This window comes from Poecilia mexicana, unplaced genomic scaffold (genome assembly GCF_051168715.1).
Source record: "Poecilia mexicana isolate PSO_F unplaced genomic scaffold, ASM5116871v1 scaffold_21, whole genome shotgun sequence".
Classification (NCBI taxonomy): domain Eukaryota; kingdom Metazoa; phylum Chordata; class Actinopteri; order Cyprinodontiformes; family Poeciliidae; genus Poecilia; species Poecilia mexicana.
In genome coordinates, this window is record NW_028263390.1 from 19,197,232 (window position 1) to 19,221,726 (window position 24,495).

At 38.1% G+C, this 24,495-nt stretch overlaps 1 protein-coding gene across 1 annotated transcript; it reads left to right on the forward strand.

Moving 5' to 3' along the window:
- Positions 1–225: 225 nt before the first annotated feature.
- esr2a (estrogen receptor 2a) lies at positions 226–24,494 on the forward strand. The gene is made up of 9 exons (XM_088001800.1): positions 226–476; positions 8,538–9,121; positions 10,113–10,279; positions 12,053–12,169; positions 12,674–12,982; positions 14,812–14,950; positions 16,681–16,814; positions 18,734–18,917; positions 20,466–24,494. The coding sequence occupies exons 2-9, from the start codon at positions 8,751–8,753 to the stop codon at positions 20,695–20,697; spliced, it is 1,653 nt and encodes a 550-aa protein (XP_087857926.1). The 5' UTR covers positions 226–476; positions 8,538–8,750; the 3' UTR covers positions 20,698–24,494.
- The last annotated feature ends 1 nt before the right edge of the window (position 24,495 follows it).

The window sequence follows — 24,495 nt, forward strand, 5'->3', positions numbered from 1 at the left end:
AATGTTAAAATTTTCAAACTTTAAAATTTTCTTGTTTTTCTTCTAGCAAATTTATGAGATTAATCTCAAAATTTGACAGAAATGTATTTTCATTTTCTCCTATCAACAATATCCCTAATACGTAGCCAGCTGTCACTTTGTCAATTCATTTTAAATATTTAGATTTTACAAATAGTGCGTATGTGACCTGCTCTGTTTTATTTTGAAGAACCCAACCGGAAGCGGCGCGTCATACAGCTTCTGGTTATTTATTTCCCTGAAAGCAGCTGCTGGTTAGCTTGTGAGCTGGAACTTGCGGGCTTAAATCAGACCAGTCTGGCAGCTTGGACGACTCCGCGCTCGGACTTTGTGCGGTTCGGATCGGAACCAAACGGAGCGGAACTCCCGCGGTAGTTCACACTTTGTTGACCCCGCAGCGGGACTTCAGGCGTCCGGGCTGACAAGTTGGTCAACAACAGGAGCTTCTGAGAAAACAGGTAATTGTATTTTCCGGGTGGCTAAAGTAATTAAACAGCTTTCGGCGGAGCGGCGGGGAGCTGGAGAATTGATCAGGCGTCAAACCGGAGGCCTAAAACCGGGACTTATCTGATCAGCCTGGTAAACAGGTGGCGGGGTGAAGTCGCGCAACAAGTCCGGCTGCTGGATCCAGTAATCATTACCAGATCTCAGCTGGTAATGAGATCCAAGTATCCTTATTCTTTATTATTCAAAACCAACCCTTGAGCTCGTTCAGAAATAAATCCTTAAGCATTAAAACACATCAGCTGGTGTGTCTGCAAAGCTGCGATCTGCCTCTGCTGTGTTTTGACTTTTAACGAACATTTCAGAAACGCTTTTTATGCAGAAACGAGCTGCTGTCGCTCAGCTGTTTTGACATGGAAAATCTCACGGGATCACTTTCCCGTTTCCCAATACCTGCAGGCTGCCTCATAACATCGGCACCGAGCCGTTATTTTCCTCCTTTAAGTGGGTTTTCCGGCAGTTTTAATTGATAACCAGCAAATTAAAGCGTGAATCTCCTAACATTTTGTAGTGTAAGACATTATTGGACCTGACCTGACCTGCCTTATTAAAACCCGTAAAGATAAGACTGGTAACGACACGATAAACTACAGCACGTACGTTTTACGAGTTTATTTTACCACTTTGTCTTATCTGTCAGAAACAAAGTATAACTAACGAGCAAGAAGTAAAGCTAATATGAGTTTTAGATGTAATTATAATTTAGTAGCAGTTACCTGTTTATACTCTTGGGATTTCTTTACTGCTGCATTAATTTTGAAAAGTCTATTAAAATATTTTTATGCATTTTTTTGATCTAGCTCCAGGTATTTTCTTTGCTTTTTTCTGGTTAATTTTTCTCTTTTTTTCATGCATGTTTTTCTGTTGTTTCATAATATCGGCAGCTATCCTGAACTCTGGTGTCAGAAGTTGGAGTATTTCCTAACTTTTTCTGACGCTGGAGACCAGAACTATCCTTCAGACTGTACAGCGTCTGTGGGAACTCGGCCCTGATCTCACCTAAAACATCACAGAGGATAAAATCCTGCAATATGTTACTTAAATGTGCTGGTTTAGTGTTTTCGGCGCGTGGGCTGCCAGACATCTGGTCCGACACTAAAACACCTGGCCAAATGTAGCCTTCGAGATCTCTGTCTGAGTTTAGATAAATATTTGATGAAGAAGAATATCAGGAAAGGTGATAAATTTTAAAAGTTAGAACATGAATACTCTTGTCTCACCTGATTTACCCTCTTACTTTTCTTTTCTGTGTAGCAAGCTATTGTTTTTCATGGGTGTAATTCCAGGATTTGAGTGAAAACAATCACTTTTTGTCTTCTGTATTCGTTCTTTTGTTAATCCAGTTTGATTTGTTGTCTTTCCATCTGATGAAATATTGTCTGTCTGAGGAAACTCGGCCAATTGAAGTCATGCTTTTGCTCCAGGGAGGTTTTCCCCTCTTCCAACTTCCCACATTCCTCTTCCAGTCCACTTAAGATGCAAACAAGCAATAGGAAACTCTCTGAGCTCAACTTCCATGTGACTAACCTTTATCAAGTGCTTGGAGTTTTAAAATAAATCCCATCATCTCGATGAAAAGCAAACTTAACATTTTGGATACAAATATAACTTTTAAAGTTTAAATCCAGTCATTATTGCTGATGGATGTTGGTAAAGAAAACTTCTCCTTTTGTTGGGCATTTCTGCTGTTTGTATTTAAAAAGAAAATTACAGTGAAAACTGAAAAATACAGTAATGGCTCCAACTTCAGGCCTTCACAATAAAAGCTTCAAGTTTAAATATTCTACAATTTAAAGAGAATAAAATTATGATTAGATCATTTAAAAAATATATTTTTAAAGTTAATTTTTAAAAATATTTAAATTGTACACTGTAATTTTAGACTATTTAAGGATATTTGTCTAATTTCCTATGTGTAAGATGATAACTGCTGATGGTCTGATTCTTAGTGATTATAATGAGGATTTTAATAATTTAATTAATTCTGGTTAATTTAAAACTTTTGCTTATATTTTGGTGAAATACACAGATAAGACACAGTAAGGTGAGATGTAATCACCTTTAAATCCATTTAATTAAAATTAAGTCCGACTTTTATCTAAAACATTGTGTTGCACAGTTTTGTTTTTGGTTTGTGAACTAGTGCAACTTTAATTCAGATTTAACTTGGAACTTTGGACTTTTCTTTTTTGCTAAATGTTTAACTTACGACCCAGTCAAGTTTTAGATTTAGTTAAGAGGTTTAGTGTGTTTTTTATTGTTTAAAGTTGTAACTCTTCTCAGGATCTCTGAACTGCAGAAGGTTGGATAGATAAAGGCTTAAATTGGAGCATCTTTCATGAATCTTCATTTAATTTTGTTATATTGTCCTAAAAATGAGAGAAATGAATAAATCCTGAAGGATTGCGTTGAGATCTAGATGCTGGAAATCCATAAACAATGTGTTTTTTTTCCTTTTGGCTCATTAAATGTGCCTTGGTTTTATTTTTTTAAGCCTCTCACAGCTCCATATCAGATCATTACTGTATATAGAAATGTTCGGAGCCGTTCCACATCCTCATCCGCCTGGACCGAAAGGAGGCAGGGAAACTTTTAGGATGGGAAAACGACACGACCTTGAGCTTTTGTGGAATCTGGCTAATGGCCGGGAGGACTTCAGATTTAGCTTTTTATGACTTGGATGTTAGCTTTAGTTTGGAGTTGGTGCTAGCCAAAACATTTGGAGCCAGAGCTTTGATTGCACCACATTTAATGAAGTGGAAAGAAGAAGAAGAAGAAGTGGATTTGAACAAGTGTATTCCTCTCTGACCTTCAGCAAAGTGTAATATCGAAATGTTTCCTGTCACTTTTCAAAGCGATTCAGCCTGACAGACCCAAAAGTCGTTACGATTGACTTTTAAAGCACATTTGATCCCTTTTTTCCTCCCACTTAATGTCTCTTCTCCTGTAAAAGGTTAGCTGAGGATAAAAAAGCTCAATTCTCCCGAGTAACATTTACCAGGTTTTCTAGTTTGAGACGGCTCCATGCGAGCCATTAGTGGCGGCAGGATGAGCCGCGGCGAGGGAGTTTTTCTCCCACAGTGAGCTGCCAGCTCCCGGAGACTGTGACAGCGAGGAAGTTCGGAGGCAAGGTCAGAGCTTCAAAAGAAACAAAATACCCATCCACATCTGCTTTGAGCCTGGAGCCGTTGTCAAAGGAGCAGAAAAAACAAAAAACTGGCAGAGGATCTTTTCGACTCTTAAGTGACTCGTCAGCTTTAGGAGGAAGACGATGGGCTGCAGGCGCGAGGTCACTGCTGAGCTCCTAAAATGGACTCTTGAGAACATCACCAGTACATTTTTATGAACTCTTCCATTTTTACGTTTCATGGTCCAGGCTGCGTTTCGTCATTCCACATTATTCAGTGGAAAGAGATAAGCCAACAAACCGTGTAATTAAACTGGAAGCTGAACGTCGCGAACGCTTTGATTTCACGGCTTTGAATCATCGCGTGCTTGAAGAAACGGATTATTAAAATCTGTTGCAAACATCGGGAAGAATGATCGGTACGTCTGACGCAGGCAAAAAGCTGCGCGATTGTTTAAACTTTTTTCTGTGAGGATTTATGATTCAAGCAAATCTGAAGCTGCAGTTTTTGATAAAGTGTAATTATTTTTGATATAGTCGAGTACAAAATGCACAGCAATGGTAAAAGGCAGGTTTAGGGGCATTGCAGATAAAAAAAAAACGTTTCATTTTCCTTAAAAATTCAGAAAGAAATTAATCTCAAATGTGCTAAAATAAATTTGGGAGATTTCTGAATTTGAAAAGTAAAAAATTTGCTGGAAAAACTCAAAAAATTTTAGATTATCAGAAATTTTGTTACATTTTTCTTTTAATTTCTAAGCTTGAAAAATCAAAACTTTACTCAAAAAATAAAAAAAATTTAGATTAATTTCAGAAAATTTTCTACAAAAACACTGAAATTTGAGAGACATGTTGAAAATTTTCAATCTTTGGAAATGTTCTTGGTTTCATTATAAAATATGACTTGAAACTCAGGATTTTTTTTTCCTAGAAACTTTAGTGGGTTTAAAATACTTCTGAAATTTTTTTGGTGCAAATTTTTGACTTTTGAAACTCAGAATGTCCAATTTGTTTTATTATTATTATTTCTGATCTCAAACTTTTTTCTTACTTAGAATGTTCGTTATTTCTTAATATAACTTTATTTTTGGATTTTTACGATGTGAAGCACTTTGAACTACCGTGTTGCTGAAACTCATTTGACTGCTGGAGATTAATCTCAGAATTTTTCCTTGCAAATTTTCCACTTTTGGATCTCAGATTTTTTTTTTCTTAAGAAAATTGGAGTTTTGCTTGCAGAAATGTATTCCTTTTTTCTTTGTATCTATATTTTTGGCTTTCTAGTTCTGGGTTTATTCGTGTAGAGGATGAAGCTGTTTTGGCTCAAAGCTTTTGGGTGTTTCCTTTATGGACAAACAGTAAAGAAGTTAGTCATTTCTCACAAATCTTGTTTCCTTGTGTTGCCTGTATGACAACTTGTCCCAACATGAACAACTTTAGAGCTGCAGCGATTAAATTAGCAATCGATTAATCGATTATTCTGACGATTAATCAGTTTTAAAAATGGCACATTCTCATTTAACCACATGCCTTTTTTATACAATATTAGAAAAAAGCAAATAATCAAATTCATTTTTAAGTAAGAAAATAAACATTGCAATAACAGCATTCCTTTAGTACATCCGAACAGTTGGAGTTTTCTGTAAACATCTTCTGTAAAAGATGTTTCTACCTCAAATACAAAATGTATCCATTTTCTGTAAAGATTTGGCTTAATTGCTGCTCTGATATTTATTTCACCAAATGGCCTCATTTTGAGTCTGTTTGCTTCAGTTAACGATAAATCGGTTACTAAATTAGTTGACGATTATTTTAATAATCGAATAATGTGGATAACTCTGAATCTCCTGACAGCGTTTTTTATTATTTTTTCATTATTTTGCTTTTATCCCACTTTTTTCTGTTTGGTTTGGTTTTGATTTGCTTCCTTTGTTAATTTTTAATGGAGGACTTGTTGAGGTCCAGCGTCGTTTTGCAGAAACGGCAGCAAGACTCCCTTCAAACCGGAGCGGTTCTGATCTGAGGTCGGTCTGAAAGTAATTTTAATGTTTCCTCATGCTACTTATTTCCTGCTCCATTATGGCCGTCCTATCAGAAACTAGTAGACTTCCAGTCTGTGGCTCAGTGCGATTGATTGGTTCCATCAAGAGTGAAGATAAGTAAGACTGTTAGCTTCTGCTGTATTGTTTCTACTTTGCGTATTAATGTGTGTATTGGGCGTTTGATTGTTTCAACCAGTTGCAGATTTTAGCTTTTCACTGGTTGCTGTTGTCACTAAACTGTTTTGGTTTTACAGACATTTAGAAGGTTTTGCTTTTAACTTGTGCAGAATTTCTGTAGATTTACTGATCCACCATTTGTTTCAGCGCCAACGTAGAAGAGAGTATCCTTCAGTTAAACTGTGTCTTTATTTACAGAGCCATATTTAATCTGTTATTAAGGAGATTAATCAGATAATCATAATCCCTCTAAATTTAAATCGGACCAAAGAAGCAGCTTTGGTCTGGCTAAAAGCTTCAGTCTTGGTTCGATTGAAGTGAACTCTGGTGCGGTTTGATTGCATATATGAACGCAAAGCGGACTAGAGCTCCAAAAGCTATTTACCCAGAATGCACGGCATTCTGGGTAAATACAGCCAAAACAAACGTGCTAATCTAGCGATAGCAGGAGAAATGACTCGTGTTTTTTTTTTACTGAAGATTTAAAGAGAAATCCCACAACCACTAAAATCTGACGCTACTCCATTTTTGTTTCCACTTTATGAAAAAGGTGTCTTCTAGGTGTCGTCTTCTGAGGTTTTTGTGTCATTTTCTCCAGTAGTTCTTAGTGCAGCGCCCCCACAGGCGAGGAGGGGAACAGGTTAATTAATTAGTTCAGATAATTTGACAGTGCAGTGAAAAAGCTGAAAATCTAAAAAATTTAACAATTTTGTTCCCAAATCGGACAGTCGGGTGTGAAAATACCCTAAAGCTCACTCTGGCTGCAATTTGTTCTGAAAAAATAATAAATAAATAAAAACATTAATACATTAGACAAAGATCCTCAGAAAATTGGTTGCAACTTTTGTCTGTTTGTTTTTAACATTGTAACTTAAGGAATATAAGAATTTTTGAATAATTTTTTTCTTAAAATCTCAATTTTGAATATTTTTTTTTTAGTAAACATTATATATTTATGTGAGAATTATTAAATTGCTGAATAAAAAACTGGTTAACCAATTTAAAAATGAGTAATTTCAGTTTGATTCTATTCAAAGTGAGTGTAAAAATATTTTACACAAAGGAAGTAAATTAAAAGTGAAACCTGATTCCTGCTACGTTTGCAAGCGTTAGCATAAATCTGCCTACTTTCATGTCGGAGCGTCCCGTTTTAAAATATGTTCGCAGTTCTTCCTGACTGGGTCACAAATGTTTTTATATGAAATAAAATAAATCGGCAGCACTTCTGATTTGACAAAAAACAAACTCCCTGAGGAAATGGTGACGAAGCGTGGCATTTCTACTGTTTGTTTCACACAGCTTCCTTCGGATGATATCAATATTAAACGTCTTGGACGGGGAATGAGCTGCAATAATATTTGTTTCTCACATGGAGCCAATTGTCAGCGAGTTTCTTCACAGCTGGAAGGAGAATGTTTCTAGGTTCGGTTTAATTCACGGCGTAAAACATTTAGAGGAGAAAGGAAATACAAACGTTTTGACTTCAGATCCAAGATTACCTCCAATGTTCCCACATTGTTCCCAAACTAATCCTGTGAAGCTTTGTTAGCTGAAAAGGAAGAAGGATTCTCTGGAATTTGATTAATTATTTTTTTCTAGATAAGAAATGAAATGACTTGCAGTGGAGGGCGCAGAGCCAGGAAGTAGAGACACAGTGTACCAAGCCTGACTGAAGACAAACTCCTGCCTTGTAGGAATGATTCACTTTGCTGCGTTTGGTGGTAACGGCTCCTTACACTCCACTGGACTTGGATATTCATGTACCGGCTGCCTGTTGACATAAATCCTGTTCGGCGTTTTCTCTCGTCAGTTTTTCACTACCTCTCTGTGACCGAGAAGCAGTTGGAGGAAACGTGTTTTATACAAATACTTTACTGTAAACCAGGACACATTGCACAAGCTTTCACTTTCTTCTGTTAATATTGGTGTTAAAGGGCAACAGTACGCGTGACTCGCATTACTGAAGACATTTCTCTGTAATCCACGCAGTTTAAACCTGTAAAAGTAAAAAAGAACAAACCATACGCAGAATCTTACCAAGTGTTTTTGGTTTAGTTTCTAGAGCAAATATCTTAGAACAAAACAAGTAACTTTTCAGCTTGTTTTAAGTCGGTAATTCCTTAATATTAATCAGAGCGTTCTAGTTCCACTGGCGCCGTCTCCTAGCAACGGCAGCCAAGCCCAGCCCGTCACCTAGCAACGGCAGCCAAGCCCAGCCCGTCACCTAGCAACGGCAGCCAAGCCCAGCCCGTCACCTAGCAACGGCAGCCAAGCCCAGCCCGTCACCTAGCAACGGCAGCCAAGCCCAGCCCGTCGCCTAGCAACCCAGTTTTAGTTCCACTGGCGCCGTCACCTAGCAACGGCAGCCAAGCCCAGCCCGTCACCTAGCAACGGCAGCCAAGCCCAGCCCGTCACCTAGCAACCCAGTTTTAGTTCCACTGGCAGATTATAACTAGAACAAAATATTTGGTACCATTTTGTGTTTTTGCAGTGTTTAATGGAAAGATTGAAACAACAAATATTATTTTTCTTCATATGTTTTCATCCTGCAGTCGACGTATAAAAGTTTTACAAAAACTGATGTTCTCTACATTAAACTCAACCAAGCTGTTTATTCCCTGTTCCTATTCTTACGTCAGTTTGTGGTATTTTTTTCTCTGCTCATTCAGCATCATGTGGCGGCGCTCCACAAGGCAGGCCCTCCGGCTCCCTGGGATTTAACTCCACCTCCCCTCTGATTTAAACTGGAGTCAGCTTGGATGATATTTCCCAACGACGACATGCTGATCTGAGCGAGGCTTCACCCTCTGACTCGGCCAGGATAATTAAATTCTTGCAGATGATGGAGTAGCTGTCGTTTCCTCAGAGCTCCTGTTATTGCGATGGCCGCTGCCACCTCTCCAGAGAAGCATCAGCCGCTGCTGCAGCTGCAGGAGGTGGACTCCAGCCGAGTCGGCGGTCGCATTTTGTCTCCTGGTCTGACCCACGAAGCCTGCCAGCCCATCTGCATCCCGGCGCCATACACCGACCTGGGCCACGACTTCACCTCCATCCCGTTCTACAGTCCAACAATTTTCAGCTACGCTAGTCAGAGCATTTCAGAGTGTCCGTCTGTCCATCAGTCACTGAGCGCCTCTTTATTCTGGCCCCGGAGCGGCCATGTTGGAGCGGCCCTGCCGCTGCACCGCTCCTCGGGCCGAGCCCAGCACAGCCAGGCCGTCCAGCACCCCTGGGAGAGCGTCCTGACCAGCAGGTAGGACGGGAAACGCCCACATGCATTGATGCACTTTGAAGAGTTTTTTTGTTTGAAAACAAAAAATTTTGGTAGACAATCAACCAACACAAAGGTTACATTCACACAGCAGGCAAATGGGGCCCAGAACCGGTTCTTTTGCCCCATGAGACCCGCAATGCTCCAATAGTACAACTGAATATTAGGACCATTGTATATAGAATGATAATAAAAAAACAGTAAATTTCTGCCAACAAACTTAGAAAATTTGAGTGTAATCTTAGAAATTTTATAGAAAAAAAACTTTGAAAAATTGAAAATTCTCGACTTTTCAAACTCAGAAATGTATTCGTTTCTTCTATGAAATTAAAATAAAAACTCTTTTCTTGAAACTTTTCGACTTTTGGAAATCTGAGTTTGAGAAGCTGAAAACTTCAGACTTTCTAGGGTTTTTTTTTTCCAAAGCATTTCTGAGACCTATATATATATTTATATTTATTTTTTTTATTTGCAAATCTTTGATTTTTGGAGCTCAGAAATTTCCATGTTTTTTCTAGAAAATTTTTGACATCTCTAAATTTCTGACTTTTTTTCCTCTAGCAAACTCAAACTTTTTTAGTTTTGGTTTTCTGAAATTTCCACATTGTTTAGAAAATTTTGAGTTGTTTTTTTTGGCAGAAATTTACTCCTTTTCTTTTTTTCTACCTACAGTTGCCCTCATGCCGTCTTAGAATCCATTAGAAAGAAACTAACATTAATCTTGTATGTATAACCGTAGAGTAGCTACATTTTTAAGGAAAAGTCAAACCTTCACTCATGTATTTTTAGATTCTAGTTGTAAATTTATTCATGAAGTGACTTTTTTTTTTGGCAGAAATTAAAGAAAATTTTCTACCTACACTTTCGATGTATTTTATATATAAATCATAGTTTGGGTTTCTGTAATTCCTGTCAGTTGATGGTTTTTGATTGTATTTTTTGGTGAGAAATGATGACGTAAAGTGTCTGTTAGAAAGAGCACAAAGAAGCTGTCGCAGGAGAACGAGGACGCTGTGGTGTCTTCGGGCGGGAAGGGCGACCTTCACTACTGCGCCGTGTGTCACGACTACGCTTCGGGGTATCACTACGGCGTGTGGTCATGCGAGGGCTGCAAGGCCTTCTTCAAGAGGAGCATCCAAGGTGAGGCGAAATCAAAAGAAAAACCCACTATCTGCTTTTTTATGTTCTTGCTAATCTGTGATTTATGTTTGCCTTTTCTGTCTTTCTACTCTAAGAGTTTACAAACCCATAACTCACCGGGTTAAAAATGTCCGCCTGCCAAGTTTTATCTGTTCTTTTCTGGAGAAAGAACCTTATTCCCGCTGTGACCTGTTTGGGTTTTCCCCGTCGGTTTCAACTGAATGTTTTCAGTTAAAACCGAATATGCCGACTGAAAAAACACCAAATCTTACCAAGTGTTTTTAGTGCCAATAAAAAGTAAACCAAGTTGGTCTAGTTTTATCTCGACCAAAATGTCAGATTATTGGAAACAATCTGCAAATATTTTCTATTATTGCAGATGTTTTTATCCAGACTTTGGTTTAGACAAAACTGGACAAAGTCTAGTTAGTTTGACAAAACTAACTTAAAAGTAACTTTTCAGCAAAATATAGTAGCTTGTTTTAAGTCGGTAATTTCCTAAAGGTTCCAGTGGCAAATTATTTTACTTTTAACTTGTGAAAATGTCATTTATAGGTGAAATAATCTCCCAGAGTTATGTTTTTTATAAAATCAATATAAAGTGATTATTGATTTTACACAAGCTCCTATGTTGTTGAAAAGTTACTTGTAAATTAGTTTTGTCTTAATTGAAGTTTAATAATATATTTGGATTAAAAACTAGATTAAAATTACTTGTTAATATTTTGAGTTTTTGCAGTGCACAGCCCTTCACATGTATTGGCAGTTCTGGTAAACCTGTGCAGAAATAAGTCAAAACTAACTACATGCTACGTTTCACCAAGACGTTTAATTTCTAGATCCTCTCATAAAACTGTTATAAGTGAAATAATCCAGTAGAAATAAAACTTTTTCATTATTAAGGAAATATTTACTTAAAACCAGAGGTGGGCAGATTTATCACTCCAACATGTTTTTACTCAAGTAAAAGTAAAAAGAAGTTGTTCAAGAAACTTTGTACTAAAACGTTGACCCAACTAAACTGATCAAATTATCAATTTAATATTTAAAAATTACATCATCAAATGGACCAAAATGTAAAGTTAAGTGGAAATTTTGACATTTTAAGCACAAAAAAGACAATAATTCAGATAAGAAACAAAAAAATAAAAGAGAAAATAAATTTTTCCAAATCAGTTTTTTTTTTTTTTAAATAAAGATTTTTATGAAACTTTAACACAAACTGCAGGTGTGTCTGTATGGTGCATATTTGGCTAAATAAAACATGCTTGTATTTCATTTAGTGGGTAGAAATTTTACTCAAGTAAGAGTAGAGAGATACTTCATAATAAAAAATACTCAAATAAAAGTACAGAGTAGTAAAAGTTAATTTTTTCAAAAAAGTTCCTCAAGTAAATGCAACCCAACTCTGATTAAAACCAATCAGTAAGTTAAAACTAGTAACTTTTCTGCATGAGCGGTGAGATATTCAACTGGAACTAGAGGCGGTTTCCAAACGAGAATTAAAGACATCGTCACTCCTGTGTTTTTACCAGAGTTAAATTCATTTCACTTCCAGTCTGCATGATTTAACGTAAACAAAAGCAAAGGAATGAAGTTCAGCCAAGCAAAAGTCACAGCTTCAAAGAGGAAAACTCTGTTTCTGATCATCATCATCAAAACTGGACTCTTAGTCTGGAAAAACGAGAGCAAAATATGGAAAATAAAACGACCAATTTCTCTTTTTTTTCCCATAAAGTAACAAATTCACATCTTGTATGTTTTGTTTTTTAGGTCATAACGACTACATCTGTCCGGCAACCAATCAGTGCACTATAGACAAGAACCGACGCAAGAGCTGCCAAGCGTGCCGCCTTCGCAAATGCTACGAAGTCGGCATGACCAAATGTGGTTCGTTGTGCTTTCATTTTATTTCTGTAACTAATCGTCTAACATGTCCCACAGAAAATAGTTTGTGGTATAATTTGCATTGCTTGGAAAACATTTTTAATTCGCGAATTATGTTAACAAAAGATGTATGAGCTCGTTTTAAGTCAACAATTCTTAATATTAATTGATAAAGTTCTAGTTCCATTGGCAGATTATTTCACTTATTACAAAATATTTTTCTTAGAAGTGAAGTGATCTGCCAGTGGAACTAGAACCGGGTTGCTAGGCGACAGGCTTGGCTGGCGTTGCTAGGTAACGGCGCCAATGGAACCAGAAATTTTTCATCAATATTAAAGAATTTTTCACTTAAATCAAGCTTCTATATCTTGCTGAAAAGTTACTTGTAACTTGGCTTCGTCTTATTTCAAGTGAACCAAGATAAATTAGACCAGAATTACTTGGTAAGATTTTGTGTTTTTACAGTGAAAAACCTGGAGTAATTAAGTGTAGGTTCTGGTTTTGAAGGGATCCGAAAGGAGCGTGGGAACTGCAGGAGCACGCTGGTGAGGCGAGTGACCCGTTTGTCCGCCCAGGGGCGGATAAGCAGACCCAAAGTGTTAACCAGGCCGGTGGAGAGTCCGTCAAACGAGCCTCTGCAGCCCGGATTGACGCCGGAGCAGCTGATCGAGCGGATCATCGAGGCGGAGCCACCGGACATCTACCTCATGAAGGACATGAAGAGGCCGCTGACGGAGGCCGACGTCATGATGTCACTCACCAACCTGGCCGATAAGGAGCTGGTTCACATGATCGGCTGGGCCAAGAAGATTCCAGGTACGGGTCGGGGCCCGTCGGGATCAGGGTCGGGATCAGGGTCGGCGGCCGGGACCCGCCAGGGCCGGAGCCCACCGGGGCCCACCGGAGCGCACAGGGGTCGGCGGTCAGGGTCAGGGTCGGCGGCCGGGGCCGGTCAGGGTCGGCGGCCGGGACCCGCCGGGGCCCACCGGAGCGCATGGGGGCCAGCGGTCAGGACCCATAGTTTGGGACGCACAGATCCACTTTTCACTTCTGGTTCCGATATCAGAAACTGAAGACCTTCCTTTTTTAGACAGACATCAATGCACTGAATTATAAATTTATTTGGTAATTTTGCACCAGCACATTTAATTAAAATGTTTTGTGTATTAAATGTCTTCATCTGGGACCCGAGTCTGAATTTTATACCAAAAACAAGCAAAAGTGGTGTGACTGTAAAAATCCTTGAAAATTAAAAACTACTTTAATTTGTTCATTTGGTGCAATTAGGAGTAAAAAATAAAAAACTGACAAAAATAGATTTAATCAGTTTTTATTTTTGTCTTTTATATGTGATTATATTTTTAAAAAATTAATTACAAATAAATAGGCTGACTACTTTCATCAAACATGTAAAAAAACTACAAAAAAACTTTTTCCAGTTGGTTCAGAAAATGCAATTAGGAATTTAAAGTCATGTATCAAAAAGTTTATTGATCCCAAAGGAAATGAAATGTAACTCGTATTAATTCAGATTCTTCAGTGCTGCTGTAGATTGGCGCCAATCTAGCAGGAACAAACAGATATTTATCAGATCTTCGTATATCTGATGTAAACGAGCAAAATTAATCTGCTACAGCAGCAAAATCTAAATATTTTATAAAATTAAATCTTTTATTCTCATGATTTTTACAACAATAAAAAAATCCCTCGCTAAGAAGTGAATCCTGTAAATTAAATCATTTCTATGTAAATGGAGAGCCTCTGGTTTGTAGTTAATTAGTTTTTATCTGATCTGACGTTATAAAACGTCTTCATGAGCTCAGATCTGCTGTCGGCGATGAAACCGTCTGGTGAACATGGCGGCCGCTGTCTCTGCTTCATGCAGCGTGGAAACCCGGCTGCTGACATTAAAACCTAAAGCTGAGCGAATGTTTTATCAGATCAGACTCTCTCAGGCTGAAATTTAATGACTCGTCACCTTTTTACAGCTGATGTGAGTAAAAATCCAGCAAACGCTGTAAATGAGCCAAAACAAACCAGTTTGTAAAATGAGTCTGGCTTTTTTTCTTCTTCTGTTGTGAAGCAGCTGGAGTATTTTCCCTTCAGACTCGGAGGCGTTCGACAACCTCGGCACGTTGTGGACAATCCTTCACAGAATCCGTCAGATTTATTAAAAAAACTAATAAATCCGACTTTAATCTCAGGATTACGACTTTTCACTAAATTCTGACTTTGCTCAAAACCAAATAAAATGTTATTTTGCGTAGTACCTTTGAGCAACAAGAGCTTTGCGTCATAAAACGCAAAGTCGCTGAACATAGTCGACAACGGCTCTCAACTTTCTGACTCTTCATCTGAAATTTTCTCAGAATTTCGTCATTTGATCTCAGATTTCTGAGTTTTTCTCCTCCTCATCATCCAAAATGCCCCAAAGCCAAACTAAACAAAGATCAAGCAGATAAAGCTCTGACTCCAACCAACCACTAATTTCCTGGGTTTTAACCGCGATGCCTGACTTTGGTCTCTTATTAAACGGCTCTGATTCTGTGAATTCGATGCGACCTTTAGATGTTTGCATCAGCACTGACATCTTTATGCTGGAGGTTCGGGATCAGTTTTGACTCGGTCATCGTTTTCCTCCTCAGGCTTCGTGGAGCTCTGTCTGCTGGACCAGGTCCATCTGCTGGAGTGCTGCTGGCTGGAGGTTCTGATGATGGGGCTGATGTGGAGATCCGTGGACCATCCGGGGAAACTCATCTTCTCCCCCGACCTCTGCCTGAGCCGGTACCGCCGCCGCTTTGATCTCGACGTTTATCGCCTGATTTTATTGCGCAATTCCAAACGCATAATCTACATCCTGAAAAACAAAACCTCTTCCCGACAGCGAGTCAAAGTTTAGCCTTTGTAAATGCCATCCCCAAAGCTTTTGAGCGGGGAATGAATGAAAGCAAAGATGGATGCCAGGAAACGAGGCGTTCTGCATGAGGAACCAGAACCAGAACAATTACACAAGCAGCCACCAAAAAGAAAAACGATTTGTTGTTCAGACGCGACGTGTTGGAGGACATTTAACCACGTTTCAGGCGGTGCGTTTATATTTAACGGTTATTTGAGCGATGGATTCATCTACCGATTATTCGTACAAGTAATGGGGTAAAAATTGGACTCAATCTGCAGATTTTCATTTATACAATATTAGAAATGCATTAAATATCCAAACAACTTGATTCATTTTTAAATAAAAAAATAAACATTTTTAAAAAAATCTAAAATTCAAATTTTGTATATTTTTCATACAGTTTTGGATTAATTACTACAAAATGTCCTGATTTGAGTCGATTAATTACTAAATTAGTTGAAGATTATTCCAGGAATAGATTTATCACAATTATTTCTGATCAGTATGTTCGATCCTGTATTGATTAGAGAAAAACTGATTTAAATTTGTGCACCCACACTGCAAAAAACAACTAAATCTTACAAAGTATTTTTGTTCTGTTTTTTAGTGCATATAACTTAGAAAAATGAAATAATAATAAATAATTAACTCACAAGTAACTTGAAATAAAAAATAGGAGCTTTGTGAGTCAATTATTGATTTAATATTGACAAAAAGTAATAGTTCCACTAATTTAATGTAGATAAATAAAATATATTTTCTGTCTTATTCTTATAAATTTTGTTTTCATTGATGGAAACATTTCTTCTTTAAATTTTGTTGTGGCTTTTTTTGTTTTAAATTTCTGAAGTATACATTTGTGTTTTTTTAAATATCAGTAAAAATACAAATACTGATATTTTGTAACATTGTTTTAATTTATAACAATGTTTTGCTGCATCACTTAACATTTTTCTCGAATTGTAAGGGAAATGATCTGCGTGTGAAAGCTGAATTTAAGGAATTATTCTGTCTTGCTAAGAAGTTAAATATAAGTTGTCTTATTTCAAGAAATTTGCATTAAAACTAGACAAAAATAATTTGCTAGAAAACTCAAATTTTGATCAATCTTAGAAATTTTAGAGAGAAAACATGGAAATTTTAGTTTGAAAGATTTAAAATTGACATTTGACATTTCCATGCTGCAAAAAGACAAAATCTCACAAAGTATTTCTTTCATCTAGTTTTACGTCCTCCTCTTATTAATATTAACTAACTATTGACTTAAGCTCCTATTTCTTGCTGGAAAGTTACTTCAAAGTTAGTTTTATCTCATTTCAAGTGAACTAAGATATTTGCACTAAACTAAACCAAAACTACTTGGTAAGATTTTGTGTTTTTGCAGTGATGAGTCGACGCAAACTGCACATTAATCTTATTGTCATATTTGTGCAGACATGCAGACACAACACTGCAAACAATTTACTTTCATTGTTGAGTATTTAAAACGGCTCTGATCGCGTTTTCTGCAGGCCGTCTGACTTTTCCTCTGGATTTTGTCGTCTGGCTCTGATGAATTTTCCTGAACTTTGTGCATCAGGGTTTGCAGCAGGATGTGTGTGTGTGTGTGTGGCAGGGAGGAGGGCAGCTGCGTCCAGGGCTTCGCCGAGATCTTTGACATGCTGATCGCCGCCACGTCCAGAGTGAGAGAGCTCAAGCTGACGAGGGAGGAGTACGTCTGCCTCAAGGCCATGATCCTCCTCAACTCCAGTGAGTGAGCGCGTCTGTGTGGGCCGCCGCTGCTGACGTCACAGATGAAACATGGCCGCCCGGTTCGCCGGAGGCTCGACGGGAACCCAAACAAAAGCAAAACCAGAAACGGCGTTTTCTGCTCTGATGAACGCAATGTTTCATCACAGTTTGATTTAAAGCGATAAGTAAAACATTCAGCCTGGATGTTTTCGTTTAAAGGAATTTATTTTTAAAAATCAGGAGTTTTTTGGTCATGTGGAAGAAATAATCAAGGCCGATCAAAACTGCTCAGGTTTGTGGTTCAACTACAGATATTTGAACACAACATTTTACAAAACGGGATTAAAACTTCAGGAAAGAAAAAGACAGAAATGGGACTTTAAGGATTCTGACAATTTCAGAATTTAGTCTGTATTTTAATTTTGACATTTTCTCAGAATTTGACTTTAATCTCAGAATTTTTTTATTTTTTTTTCAGAATTTGGACTTTGATCTAAGAATTTCGACCTTAATCTCAGAATTTAATTTTTTCTGAGAATTTTGACTCAGAATTCTGATTTTTTTTTTTTTTTTTTTTGGCTTTTAATCTAAGAAAGGTCTTATTTCTTCTTCCTCCAGTGGCTCTAATCCTCGTCCATAAAGTCTGACTTTGCCGTCCTGAGAAACCCTCTCAGGACGTTTCGTACACATTGGCTCCGCAGCGTTTCGGCTTCGCCTCATTCGCGTCTCTCTTGCTGCGTCGGGTGAGAATGAGATGGAACGCCACAAACATCTGGACTGTTTAACATTTCACTGCTCCTTCCAAATACGCCCGAGTCGGCAGAATCCTCCAAATGGTTCTGAGAAGAGATCTTCGTCTTGTTAAAAAAAAAAAAGGGAGAAAAATGTAGCAGAGGCTCTGAATGTTCCTAGAGACGCAGTTTGAGGCGAAGTTGGCAGAATTACCAGTGAAGAAACTGCAGCTTCACTGTTTCACGGCGGCAGGATGAGGAAACGATCAACAAGCGCCAGGAGATTCCTGAGGAAGGCAGGTGGTCAAAATCCCTCCGACTGCAAAAACCCAGCCGCTTTCAGTTCAGCAGAGACATTTTGTGTTCAGTTTGAGTCGTTTGGAGCTCTTACAGCAGCTGTGTGTATGTTTACAGTCGCTGCTCGTCGTGGCCTTAAATGCGGCGGTTTGATTGGACCAGAAAATGACGCAGCTGCGTGTCCAGTCTGGCAGGTCCAGCGTCCTGACGCGACCCGCCGGTGCAGAGTGGAACAAAAACCATTAAAACCAGCAAAAAGACGGGTCAAGCGCTCTGTGGGCGTCTTTATGCCAAATCTGGAGCGAGAAACAAAGAGCTTTTTCACTTGATTTTATGCTCCAAGTGGTAAACTTGACAGGGAACATTAAGCGGCGTAAAAGATGGATTAGCACAACGCACTGGTTGTAATTTTAGCAGCTCTGCGGCTCCTCTGCAGGATGTGGTCAGAAATGAATGCGTATTCTGAGAAGGAAATGTGTCCAAGTGGTTTTAAAGAGATTTACTACATAATGAATTTGTTCACAGCAAATCCATATCGGGTTCTTTGAGTGCTTTGTTTTCTGCTCTGAACATTTGATGCCTGAATAGTTTCCATAAACACGAGCTGCGTCTTTCTCCGGCGTTACACAATCGCGCACTTCTCCTTCCTTTTCTCACATGTGATTGGTCACAAGAAAAATGATTTATCTGCTTCATTTTCATTTGAATAGAAGCTAAAATTGTCTTTTTTTTGATGTTTATTGCATTTTGCCACGAGAATCGCATTAAGCTGACACTTTAAATCGATTGAAGGTCAGTTTTCCGCTCTCGCGTCAAGCTTCACACGCCCTCATTGCAGCTGTGGACTTTTCGTCTGTCTCTCGGATAATTGGACTTTGCGGCTAGCTGTGATCTTGTCTTTGTGACCAGACATGTGCCTGAGCTCAAACGAAGGCAGCGAGGAGCTGCAGAGTCGCTCCAAGCTGCTGCGCCTCCTGGACTCGGTCACCGACGGTCTGGTGTGGGCCATCGCCAAGAGCGGCCTGACCTTCCGCCAGCAGTACACGCGCCTCGCCCACCTCCTGATGCTGCTCTCACACATCCGCCATGTCAGGTAAACGGCTCGCCAACGCTCCGATGCTGCAGGCTCCTCGCCGCAAAAACTCCTCAATGTCTGACTGACACAAGACTTAAGTGGGAGGAAAGAGGAGGATGCAGACGTACAGCGAATAAAAGTGGAAAAATGTTAACGGCCGCATCATGCTGCGGGGCGATCAGGGTTTAGGAGAAGATGGATGGAACTAAATAGAGTAATTCTGGTAGAAAACTTCCTGGAGGCTAAAAAAATGATTAAATTTAGAGCTAGAACTGCAATAGTTTAAATATGATGCATATTTAAAGAGGATCTATTGTACAAAATTCACATTTTGGGCGTTTTATGTGTTTCTACTGGTTCTACAAACAGACCAAGTGTTGAAGGAAATCCACCCAGCTGTTCTTTTAGCAGTAAGTTAATATCTGTGGTGTTGATTCAAAAACCTTCAGATTGTTACCTAGCAACCCAAGCTGAACTCCAGCATGTTTGGTCAGCTGTACAATGGCTGCTGGAAAAGGCAAGTGATTAGACTTACAATCCAGAAGCCACTGACTGCATTCTTGTTCGTTGTGTAGGAGGCGATATTGATGCTTTTCAACGCTGTTCGGTTCTATGGTTGTGAATCTGTTTGCAGCCATTTTCACAGTGTAAATGTTGATTTGGGGCCATGGCCTGCAGCAGATTATTTAGATTTAAATGACAATGTCATCATCTAAGACTGGGACTGTCGAGTCCCCAAAACCTGTACTAGAGTAAGAGCAGCACTACTTCATGTAAAAGTAAAAAAGTATTTGGTAAAAAGTAATTGGGTAACTGATCAAAATATTAATATTTAAAAATTACCTCATCAGATGGATCAAAACATAAGTGGAAATTTTGGTATTTTAAGAACCAAAATGACAATTTATATCAGAAACCAAAAAAATGTTTCCAAATTAATTTCTGTCATAAAAAAAAACTTACAAAACTTTAACAAAAACTGCAGGTTTGTGTTTGAATTTTCAGTTAAAACGTGTTTTTTTCATTCAGTGGGTAGAAAATCCAGAAATTTTACTCAAGTAAACGTAGCGATACTTCCTAATGAAATTACTGAATAGAAGCTAAAATAATTTCTTCAGATGTTTATTACATTTTGCCACAGGAATAATATTAAGCTGACGGTTTTAATGAATTGAAGGTCAGTTTTCTGCTCTCATTTGAAGTTTCACACAGCTTCATTGTAGCCGTTTAACTTTTCGTCTTGGCCAGCTGTGATTTGTTTTTCTGACCAGACATGTGCCTGAGCTCACATGTCTCAGGCACTTTCTACACTGTAGTAAAAATACTCCTAAAAGTATATTTTTGTCAAAAGTTACTCAAACAAATGTAACTAGTTACTATCCAACTCTGCTGGTATTACTTTGTACTTATAGTTCAGATGTTTTTGGGGTTTTTTTTCTCTTCTTGACATTTTTTTTTGACGTGCACCTATAGTCCGGTAAATACGGTAATCCCAGTAGCATGGATTACAGTCTGTAGTTTCTTAAAAACCTGTAATTTCTTGGCCTTCCTTCTTCCAATGTGCAGTAACAAAGGCATGGACCACCTGCACTGCATGAAGATGAAGAACATCGTGCCTTTGTACGACCTGCTGCTGGAGATGCTGGACGCTCACGTCATGCACAGCTCCCGCCTCCCTCGCCGGCCCGCTCAGCAGGAGTCCACGGATCAGCCAGCGGCGGCGGCGTCCGGCGGCCCCTCCAACACCTGGACTCCCAGCAGCGCTGGAGGCGGGGTCGAAGCCCAGTGTTCAGATTAAAGCTCCGATCCGACGACATCTCACTGGACCGACGCTGTTCAGGAGCAAAGACCGAGAGCTGGAGTCTCTGACCACTGGTGAATCTTCAACACACTGTGCACTGCTGCTGGTGAGTTCTCAGAGGACAGACCGGACCTGGAAACGAGCCGTCATTCTGACACGCAGCGTCAGGACTTTCCACTTCATATAGGGCATCATATCAATCATCGTGGATCACTCAGCCTTCACTGTGACACACAGTGTTACGTTATTTAACTCCTGTAGAGTTGCTTTGTCACAGCTTTTAACAGCAAAGAAAACTCGATTAGATTCAAATAGCTTTTTGTTCTATGATTTTATTTACTGAGGGAGAAAAGCTTTGCAGACCAACCTGGATCTATGTGAAAAAGTCAATTCCTCCATCTAAAATCATGACCAAAAGTTTTTATTTAACAATTACCCAAAAATTAGTCAAAAATAATCCGAGTTCACACAAAAAAATAAAAATAGATCTATAATAGTGCAAGCCTCACTTATCTTAAAGATCAGAGTTCATGATTCAAAAATTAGAAAAAAAGGGCAAAAATAAATTTAAAGGCCCTTCTTATAAAATCATTAAGTTTAATATCCAAATATGCTTAAAATAAAAAGCATAATTTTGGAGTGTTTAAATCCGACTGATTTGCGGTAATTAATCTAAGCTGGAGAATCAAGACTCCAAAAAAAGGCAATTTGCTGAAAGGCCAACATATTAACTGAACTAAAATATACATTTTGCATAAAAGATTAAATAAATAAAAAAAGTCGTAAGCATGTTCAAGTCAAAACTTAAATTAAAAATAAGCAGAATGGCATGGTTTTTTTTTTCTTTTATCTGATTAATCATCAAAATAATTACGTGCGGCCCCAATTAAGAGAGTAAAAAAACATTGAAGATTATTGACTCTTTGCACCAAATCATTCAGGCGCCATGATGGACGTCGGAACTGAGGCTCGGGAATGTTGAACAGAGCGACTGAAATTGTTTTCCAAAGTTATTTTTGCCACTTTATTGATGGCTTATTCTGGTTCGAGTCGAGCTAATTTGTCTGTGAACGTAACGCACCTGAATGGGCCTCATAGACGGTGATATTTACAGAAGCTGGAAGCAGCTAGCTTAGGAACCGACCCGAACCTGCTCCATCCTGACGTGTTGATCAAATTACCGACTCTGCCTGAATTCACACATTTATGTCATAAACGGCGTTTCCCCTTAAAACGGAGCAACATTAAAAACGTAAAAAGACGAGATGCTAACCTTACATGCTAGGCTACATGACGGTGCGGCACTGTCTCCATGGTTACCAACGGTTAGACACTTACCTTCTCTATAACGCGATATTTGATATCCGTCATCAAAAATACTTATAAAGTAATTTAACTTTAATCTTCGTACCTTGTAACAAGTGATCGCTGATTTCACCGAGGGCTGATTGACGGCCGCTGCGTCAAAGTTTTAAAATAATATAACAAGTTTGGTTTCTATCTGTCTGCTGGTGCAGCCGACCGCAGCACCTTATGACCATTTTCAAAGTGAAATCAACTAAATAGAAGCGATATTAGGTTACAGGTGTCTGATTTTAGACGGGCTCTAAAGGAGCGCATTGATCCATCATGGCGGAGTGGGCGGAGTTCTGGAGTCCGTGACGTCACGGTCAGTCAACAGCGTCGCATACAATCAGGTTGGATGTTTTGGTTACTCCTCTAAATAAATTAAATCATTTAGTTTTTCTACTAAATTTCATTTAATCTGGAACATGGAAGTTTGACAGAAAATAAATCTGCATGGAGGCAACTACTTTTCCACAGCACTGTTCATCAAGGCTTGTATTGTTAGATGTAATTAATTTTCTGCATAAATGACATAAAACCACTAGATTTCTACATCATAAACAAACCACTAGATTTCTACATCACTCCTCACAGCTTCTTTTTTCTTACTGCAGTGTAATTTGCAAACAGAAATGCCTTAAACCTGTTAGAATGTTAAAAAAAAAAACAAAAAAAACTGAAGTTTTGTTTTTGCTGTTAATCCTTTAAAAATTAAAGTATTACGAATCAAAGAGGCATAAAACAGGATCTGGCAGACTGAAATGTGCACTTGTGATGACAAAAACAAAAAATGCTATTGGAGCTCCAACCAATAAACTACCACTTTGGTGAAATCTTTTAAATGCAGGTTTAAAAAGTTATTTTTGTCACTTTTTGAGGTAATTTTACAATTGAAAACCATCTTTGGTCCAACCCAAGTCTCCTCAAGGCACTTCAGCTACAAAAAAAAAAATGTTAAAAGGTTTTCCTGAACTGGAATTTTTTTTAGAAGCATAATTTTAAGTCGAGTTTATGGAAATAAACACAATTTTTATGTGTCTGAAGACAAGCAGACATAAGATTTCGAAGTAAAAGACGGTGATGACATCACTGTGTAACTCCTGACCTGCAGAATAATCTACATCCGGTCACTTTAGGTGATTTTTACATGGCGGAGTCCATGTTTATAAATTCACCGTATTCGATGAGATGGAGAATTTTTATTTTTTTAATTTCAAGCAGAGGTCTGTTGAAGCCGTAACTGTGAATCTATCCTGCTTTAGATCTATAGCAAACCAGGAGTTTATGCATTTTTTAAATATAACTTTAAGGTTTGGATGATTGATGGGTTTTAGGAACTACAGCGTATCAAACTACAGATTTATACATTCAGAAAACCAGCTAAGCTCAGTGGTAAAGCCAGGAAATGTTAAAATTTCACTTATAATGGAAGGCAATATTAACACCTAAACAAAGTATATGGTCTTAAAATAAACGATGCTGAGCCTGGCAGCCCGCCAGGCTTATAATACACCGGAAGAAACCCTGGCGATATTAATATATTATTAAATATGCATTTACTTAAACAATCAAAGTTAAAACATAAAACAGGAAGTTTATTGTCTTTAATAAACATCTACAAAGTTTCATCTTGTTTCACTTTCTCCATTTTTATGACTCGATAATTAAACTCTTCAATGTAAATAGGAAAAGTTTTCCTTTATAAACTCAACACTTTGCTTTGAATATCAAAGTTTAGCATCAGAGCAGATGACACTTTTTGTAAACAATAAAAACTGTTTGGATTTGTTGGTTAAAGTAATGGGTCTGATTTAATGGTTGATAAACTCACTTAAAATGTTTTTTTTTGTAATCCATTCTAACAGAAAATACTCGCTGAAGTGTCCAAACCTTAAATAAAAATATCTGCTGCTAACTGGTGCAAATGAAGGTTAGGATATCGGTTCCAACAGATCCCCAGTTTTCTCTGAATTTTTTTTTTAATGTCCATTTGTGCCTCGTTAAAATCGTTTTATGGAAACAAAGCACTTAACATGTATGGATTGAAGGAATACAACAAAAAGGAATAAATAAAATGCATAATTATAGAAAAAATCTATTTTAAAATAACTTATGTAACTGAAATTGAAGCTTAATTGCAAATTTTTGAGCTTTATTTGGGTTTATTCGTCTCCACTTTGCATTTTTTTTTTTTGTGAATTTAAGCCGTTTGATCAAAATTTATTCCTTTTTGTTTTGTTCCAAAGTTGGGCGAGATGAAGGTGATTTCTGTGATATTTTGCAGCTTTGACAATCACTAAGATTTACGGTTGTTTACCACAAACAGGTCTCTGGACTTCTGCCTTTTTCTCACCTTAAACTGTATCATGGCTATGTAGAAAAACAAAACTGTCGATCTTTGTTCATTTCTGGTGAAAACTTTTAGTAATAAATGTTCAAACCTGTAAT